The 8,308-nt window shown below is 44.5% G+C and overlaps 1 protein-coding gene across 1 annotated transcript in view; it reads left to right on the top strand.

The window, feature by feature from the left end:
- The first annotated feature begins 6,637 nt into the window (after positions 1-6,637).
- Positions 6,638-8,308, top strand: part of LOC123056962 (uncharacterized) — a 3,141-nt gene continuing 1,470 nt past the window's right edge. Inside the window, exon 1 of the mRNA XM_044480166.1 lies at positions 6,638-7,087. Within this exon, the coding sequence (XP_044336101.1) occupies positions 6,638-7,087 (450 nt within the window). The remainder of the gene's footprint in view (positions 7,088-8,308) is intronic.

Below are 8,308 nucleotides of genomic sequence, written 5' to 3'. Positions count from 1 at the left end.
CCCGGAGCCGCCCTGCCGCCTCGCGCCAACCGCCGCCCTGCCGGAGCCCCGCCGGAGAGCCGCCGCTGCCGCCGAGGTAGCCGCCGGCCAGTTTTTGAGAAAAAGCCAATTCGATTTTTTTAAAACCCTTGTTTTCATTTTTTTTAAATAAATAGATCGGTTTTTTCCGGTTTATTTATTTAGCGAGCGCCCATTCGTCTGTTCGTTTTAACGAACGCATTTTTCGTTTAGTTTCTGTTAATGAACGTTCGTTCGTTAACTGTTCGTCGTTTTTCTTTTTCTCGGATTAAATCTGCGGCTTTTCCGATCGCGATCTTTGATCCGATGTTCGTTCTAGTTTAACTTTTCGCTCGTTTATCGGAATCAGGTGATTCAAGCGCCTGGAGTTTCGTCTCGAAACCCTCTTTCCGTTTAACCAACTCAAACAAGTTTTTGCCACAGTAAAAATTGCCCTAGATCCAGAATAGTAAATGAAGCTTGTTTCTTTTGCCGTTTGTCTTCGTTGCTTCGTTTGTTTTGATTCTTTTTGCCAACCGGAGTTCTTAAGTTGAACTTTCTGGTTAGATCTTTTGTTTGTGTTTTACCTGTGCATTAGTTGAGTACTTATTGTATGCTTGTTGTTTGCGATAGAGTACCCAGAGTGCGCCGCTTGCTACTTCGAATCGCTAGGTTTCCTGGATCATCTGCAAGGCAAGTAACACTTTGATCATATCTCCTACTACCCAGCTTTATTGCATTAGACCAATCCTCACACGTTGCATGATTAGGATCTAATTAAATTGTGGGTTTGGGAAGTAGTTGAGGTAGAACCTATTACCTATTTATTATCAAACCTTTGGGAGTTACTCTTACGTTTGCTTATTATGCCATGCTATGCTAGTAGACGTGGATTGGGTGAGTGTATCCATGACAGATGTGAGATTGTTAATTAATGGTTTATTTAAGTGTGACGCCCGGATAACTATACTATAGTGAAACTCTGCTAATGATACCACGTCACCTCCGTTACTGTTGCTAATCTCTCGTTAGTTCAAAAAACCGGTTCAAAATTCAAATTGCAAATAACAAGTCAAATTCTTATTCTTTATATTGTCAAATTAAAATGTTCGATGGGTTGAAAATATTCACTAAGTAATTAACATGTAGAAACAAACATGTAATGTATTTTTAATTGCCCCTAGAAATATTTAAAGTGGCCAAGAAGCACTTATTATGCCTATTTTAATATAAACTTAATTTCAAACATTTCTAGTTAACCTCAAACTTTTTGGGAAGCACCAAAATATCAAGAGTAAATTATATGAGAAGTTTCAACTTTAACTAAAATCCTTTTGTGCCAAAAATTAATACAAAATAGGGGATAAATAAACTAACAAAAAGGAAAGAGAGAAGTAGCGGATAGGCAAAGTGCTACTATGCACTTTGGCCCAACTACTATAGTTAACAGCCAAGCCCAGCACAGGCCTTTCCCCTTCCAAGTGCCAGATACAACCGGTGGTCGCTCTCTCACAGGGCGATGAGGGGAGGATAATCGGTTAGGATTATGCTATGTGATGCTACTTGGAGGACTTCAGTATACTCTCTTCTACATGCTGCAAGACAGAGGCTGCCAGAAGCGTAGTCTTCGACAAGATTAGTTATCCCCCTATTATTCTGGCATTCTGCAGTTCAGTCCACCGGTATGGCCCTTTACACATATACCCATGCATATGTAGTGTAGCTCCTTGCTTGCGAGTACTTAGGATGAGTACTCACGGTTGCCTTTCTTCCTCTTTTCCCCCTTTCTCTTCTACCTGGTTACCGCAACCAGATGCCGGAGCCCAGGATCCAGACGCCACCATTGACGACGACTCCTACTACACCGGAGGTGCCTTCTACTACGTGCAGCCGCTAACGATGACCAGGAGTAGTTTAGGAGGATCCCAGGCAGGAGGCCTGCACCTCTTTCGATCTGTATCCCAGTTTGTGCTAGCCTTCTTAAGGCAAACTTGTTTAACTTATGTCTGTACTCAGATATTGTTGCTTCCGCTAACTCGTCTATGATCGAGCACTTGTATTCGAGCCCTCGAGGCCCCTGGCTTGTATTATGATGCTTGTATGACATATTTTATTTTTAGAGTTGTGTTGTGATATCTTCCCGTGAGTCCCTGATCTTGATCGTACACGTTTGCGTGTATGATTAGTGTACGGTCAAATTGGGGGCGTCACAAGTTGGTATCAGAGCTGACTGCCTGTAGGAATCCCCCTTCCACACCCCTTGGCCGAAGTTGATTCTAGACATTACAAAAACTTTTACTAACGTGGTTGTGTGCCTTACGGGCACACGTCGCCATTTGGGTGGTAATAGGATCTTTAGTCCTCGTCTATACTCTGGGACTCTGATCTCTCTTCTATTCGGGTTAAATGATTTTGCTAACTCTAACATTAGGATCTCGTGATCACTTTCATCCGGAGAGCACCTTATTACCGATGATCGTCTGCTGCACCAGAAGATTCCGAGGTTACTCTACGATGTTCTCCCAAGACACTCGTACCCACCGCCTTTGCAAATTCCCTACCACTATTATATCCCTATTGATAACTGCATACACCTGCCATTCTTACATTCAATCCCATTGATCTTGTTATTACAAGATGCCCTGAACTGCTCTCCGTTATTCCGAGAATCCTTTGAGCTTACTGCCTTGCAGTTCCTTGTCACCTGAATACCCCTACGGATAATTCCTCGCACTTACCGAGTATCCACCCATCCCCAGTTGATTTATGTATTTCACGAAAGTCTTCGAAATACCATTCGATGTCTCGAAACTCTTGAGCAGCCTATTGATCTTGAAATTCTTGCTTGCTTGCATTATGGTTAATCCCATAAGTCTCGTAATCTTATTGACACCCCTTGTCTTTATTATTTTAAGTCCGTTGATTCAATATGTTGAGGATGCTCGCATTCCTCAGTCGAATCCTAGAATTCATCCTCCTGGCTCAGGCGTCATTTTAAACATGAGCTGGATCTCGGCCAATCAAATTGCTGTCGATTGTAACCCTAAGGCTATTCCACTTATCCATCCCTAATCAGAGCATTGCTTCTGATCCCTTGTCTTGGAATTCATAATTCTTTTGCATTTGAGCTTTGAGTTAGTCAGTTGTTTCTATAATCCGATCTCCTTGCATTCTTTCTTCCTCTGGTTGAGTACCGATGCTTACATCAGATCCCTTGAGGACCATCAGATCCTTTGCTAGATTTTATCCGGCAACGTCCTTCATATTCAATCACTTTGGAAGTTCTTTCGCTGATATATATTGCCATTGGTAAATCCTATTCTCTAATTGGCCCAACCATGCTCTGCTTTTGAGCTGGAGATATTTACTCTCGAAACTTGTGGTATATGTTTCTAAGGAGCCCCTATGGGTTGAACCTATGCCTTCCTTAATCTGCGTGATCCCGAAAGATTTCACGTGTCATACTTATCTGGTATTTCACCAGGTAAAAAAATTTCAACACTATTGTCATTTTCGAAAAAGCGAGAGGTGAATGGAAGTTTGTACATTGAAGAAGTGGGAGTCGACCTTGAACTTTGTGTTCATGCCCATGGACACGATGTAGATCCTACCATAGAAGCTATAATATCATCTGGTATCTGTGAATTGATCCTATGCAATCGTGGTTCCGACCATATTTTCTCTTTGATCCGATTTCTTGGACAAGTTAAAGCACTTGTCTTTTGCAAGTCAATACCCCAGCCCAACCTCTACTTTGATCTGTCGCCGAGTATTACCCCATGGTAGCTCGAGATTAACACAAAACTGCATAACTTCTTATGAGTTCTTCTTCAAGTACTACATTCTCACTGATTCCAATTTTTCACGGGCTCTGAGTTGTTAAACACTCAAAGACACCGATAACTGAATCGAGTCCGCACCGCGGTTAAACAACTCTTGGTAACCTTCATTACTTATGAGTTTGAACTCGATCACGTCATTCCTAGCCTGCTCGGCTATATCATTCTCGTGCAAAATTTTAAACTATGCTACCTGGCCCTTCTTCTTGGAGCAAATTTTCAACGATGACCTAATCTTACGTCGAACTTCCTCGTCATATCATTTCTCCTCGTACATCAAACTTGATTTCGAGTTTATGTCGTACCCTTGGTTCCCATAACTTTTCACTTCATCATCATTTGACTTGATGGCATCGTCGACCGATTACATCTTCATGAAATCTCTCGACAACTGTGTCGTGATCATCATCAACATCCTAAGCTCTTCCAAGATATATATCGAATTCTTGATGGGCAATACCATCCTTGCCCCTCGAAGATTCGTGTTATCATCAAGCACTTTATTGTCTTTTGTTCAACACAAACTTGTTTGTGTTGTGTGTTATACGTTGAGATCATGCTACCTAAGCCCATATTTCGGGTGCACCTTTCAATTAATGATTAACTATGCATGTTTTCCTCGAGCATACCTCATTACATCATTTGATTTGACAAATTTTATCTCCTTGTTCGAATACTGGTAGGAATCCATCTTTTGAAAATCTCAACGAATTGTCGCTGAGTTCATCAGCCACCCCCTCATCCTCTCCTTGGGTTAATGATGAACTCATGATTTGGAACTTGCTTCCATAGTTCATTTCCCAAAAATCTTACAATGTCATCACGTCAATTGTGTTGCACCTCTTCTTTCTCAGGCATCTTGAGTCTGAAGTATCCTGACACCAATCGGACCTGAATCTCGGTCAGGTATGATGGTTGGAACATATTTCCAAGAGTTATAACATTGGTCTTTAACCCGATAAGGTGATGTCATCCTAACACACCTGCCCGGAGGGCCTATTGTTATAGTTTACTTTCTAGCAAGGTTAGTTATTCTTCCATGAGTAATTTGTAAGACTTATTCTATGAGTTGTTCCGGATGGATCCTTGTGTATCCAAGTCTGATCTTTACCCAATGACCATGTCAATGATATCTCGAAGCTTGTCTATGGTCCTCCGATTTTCAACAAGAACATTTGAAGCCAAATGCTAAATGTTTCCTGCTCAATTACCCAAACACCCTTGTATGGTTATTATCATTAAATTTCTCTCACCTTACCTAAAGAGTTTTCTACATTATATCCGGTCATGGATATCATGCTCTGCTTGTCCTTGGGAAGGATATACACTTGAAATATATGTCTAAGCACATTTTTCTTTCCATTGTTCTAATTAAATCTGATAAACACTTTTCCTTTCCATTGGTTTGTTTAAACCCTTTCTATGATCTATATGATATAAGCAGTAATAATTCACTGCTTGTGCAAACACCTCGGTGTACAACTCTGTCAGTAAGACCTTGTTACTATTGTTGATGACATTCCGGTAACCACCGATGGACGGGAACCTTGCCTATTGGTCCGCCTCATTTCAACGAGCAGGAAAATGGTTCTCTTCATCCCTCGCCCTTGGTACCGATGTTGTTGCCGACATAATTGACCGGCTACCCTCTGACATGACTTGCGTACATAATCGTGCAAGACGTCACCGCCCTTCCTACTTTTAACACACATGTGGGCCCATAACCCACAGTTCCACAGGATCGAAACCTGACTCTTCTATACATCCCTGTTCCCAAGGTTGTATCTTTTGCACTTAACTTCGTATGTAATTCACGAGTCACCGTCCTACAGATGATCTATTCTGGTATCAGACACAATACTTATTTTCGTTGCTCTGAACCCCTTTCAGACTTTGTTTCAGGCATTGAACGAATGCATGCCCGCTTGAAACTTCCCATGATATCTCCTTGCTTTGCTCTCGATATTTTTTTAGTTTCAATTCGAGAGTTACCTCCCGCCACCTTCCTCGTTGTTATCGACCAGATAGTCAACGTTGCCAAGGTCCATTCTCCCGGTATACTCCCCCTTTATTCCTTCGTAAGTACGATGGAGTTTCCGAGGAAAGGATGCCGACTTCACCATGATGACCTGAAGCAGAGAAATAAAGACATCAACGAGGAGGATCAACTACTTCAGGAAGAGCAACCAAGACCGAGAACACTCGTTAGAATTTCATAACCAAATCCCTTCCCTGTCACTTCCCCTCTTAAATCTTGGGACGAGATTTCTTGTAGTGGAGGAGAATTGTGACGCTCGGATAACTAAACTACAGTGAAACTCTGCTAATGATACCACGTCACCTCCGTTACTGTTGCTAATCTCTCGTTAGTTCAAAAAACCGATTCAAAATTCAAATTGCAAATAACAAGTCAAATTCTTATTCTTTATACTATCAAATTAAAATGTTCGATGGGTTGAAAATATTCACTAAGTAATTAACATGTAGAAACGAACATGTAATGGATTTTTAATTGCCCCTAGAAATATTTAAAGTGGCCAAGAAGCACTTATTATGCCTATTTTAATATAAACCTAATTTCAAACATTTCTAGTTAACCTCAAACTTTTTGGGCAGCACCAAAATATCGGGAGTAAATTATGTGAGAAGTTTCAACTTTAACTAAAATCTTTTAGTGCCAAAAATTAATACAAAATAGGGGATAAATAAACTAACAAAAAGGAAAGAGAGAAGTAACAGATAGGCAAAGTGCTACCGTGCACTTTGGCCCAACTACTATAGTTAACAGCCAAGCCCAGCACATGCCTTTCCCCTTCCCCTGTACAGAGAAGGAGGCAGAGACATGCACGTGGCGCACATCCACCCCACCATGGCCGTCGGTGCCGTTGCTGTCGATCATCCGACGGTCGAGGGGATGCATAAGAGCAAGCCCCGAGTCCCCCCTCTCTCCCCTAGTGACCCTAGCCCTTGTTCCTCCCTCCCTCTCACTCACGTTCGTCAGTTCGAGGCTCCCTGACCCCGCCGTGGCCTTGTCATCATCGATCCCGCAGCCACCGAGCCTCCTGCACCTCCTACTAGTGCCCACCGGCTTCCCCGTTGTCGACTACGTCAACTACGGGCACTCGTTCGACTGGAGCCGCGATGAATCCTCGCCATCTGGTCATCTTCCTGGTCACGGCCGCCGCCGTTCGTCGTCGGATTCGCCGCCTCCCGAGCTCCCCCGACCTCCCTACCTCGTCCACGAGCACCGGGTGAGCCCCTCGACCGATTCCTGCGCTTGTCCCTTCAATCCGTATCGTTTTACCATCGTCCCTGTGCTCGTCAGCATTTGCCATAGCCGAAGCTCTGCTCCCGGCGCGCTCATAGTTCGTGGTTGTGCTCCCGTGCCTCCCGGCCGCCCCGTTCTCGCCCCCACCACTCCTGGTCGTGCCCCCTGCTGCCCCTTCTGCTGCTGCCATATGCTGCTGTCTGCTGAACTTCTACTGTCGCCTGCCGTCTCCCTCCCCGCCACAAGGCCCCGCCGCCGTCTGCCGCGCCCGTCCCCTGCGCCCGCGTGCGCCGCCCGGCTGCCCCCCACCGCGCTCGCCACTTGCGCTTTGGCCGCGACCCGCTCCCCCCTCTGCTCGCTGGCCGGCTTCCTCGCCACGGCCGGCGCTCTCCCCCGACTGCGTCGTGGCCACGAACCCCTCCGGCGCTCGCTGTCGCCCCTATTCGGGTGCGCGGGCGCCCGCACCCTATAGTGCCCGCCCGGTGGCTCTGGGCCACTGCCCAGGGGCCCCATGCCACTGTCATCCAAAAAAGGAGATTAAAATAATAATTATAAATTAATTAGTTAATTTAAAAGTTAGTTAACTTAATTAACTAATTGTTCAATCTATAGTTAGTTAGGTGAGTCTATGACAGGGGGCACCGCGCCCCTGTTGACCAGTCAAACGTTGACTTGTCAACTGGGTCCCCCTGGCCCACTTGTCATCCTCTGTGTGCACTTTTGTGTACACAGAGCTGGGTACCCGTAGCAATTTGTTGTTTATTTTTGAATTTAAATAAATTTAGAAAATGTTTAAATCTTTGAAACATCATAGAAAATAATCCGTAGCTCGGATGAAAATACTTTGTACATGAAAGTCGCTTAGAACGACAAGATGATTCCGGATATGCAGCCCGTTCGTCCGCCACGCATCCCTAGCATAGCAAACACGCAACTTTCCCCCTTCGGTCCATCTGTCCGAAAATGCGAAACACCGGGAATACTTTCCCGGATGTTTCCCCCCTTCACCGGTACCACCTCGTACCGCGTTAGGGCAACCCTAGCGCCAATACTTGTCATGTCATGCATCGCTATGCATCTGTTTGCATTATATTTATTGTTTCTTCCCCCTCTTCTCTCGCTAGACACCGAGACCGATGTCGCTGCTACCCAGTACGACTATGGTGTGGACGACCTCTCTCTCTTGCCAGAGCAACCAGGGAAG

This window comes from Triticum aestivum, chromosome 3A, assembly GCF_018294505.1.
Source record: "Triticum aestivum cultivar Chinese Spring chromosome 3A, IWGSC CS RefSeq v2.1, whole genome shotgun sequence".
In the NCBI taxonomy this organism is placed as follows: domain Eukaryota; kingdom Viridiplantae; phylum Streptophyta; class Magnoliopsida; order Poales; family Poaceae; genus Triticum; species Triticum aestivum.
Note: the sequence above shows the minus strand (reverse complement) of the source record. Positions and strands in the feature narration are given on the sequence as shown.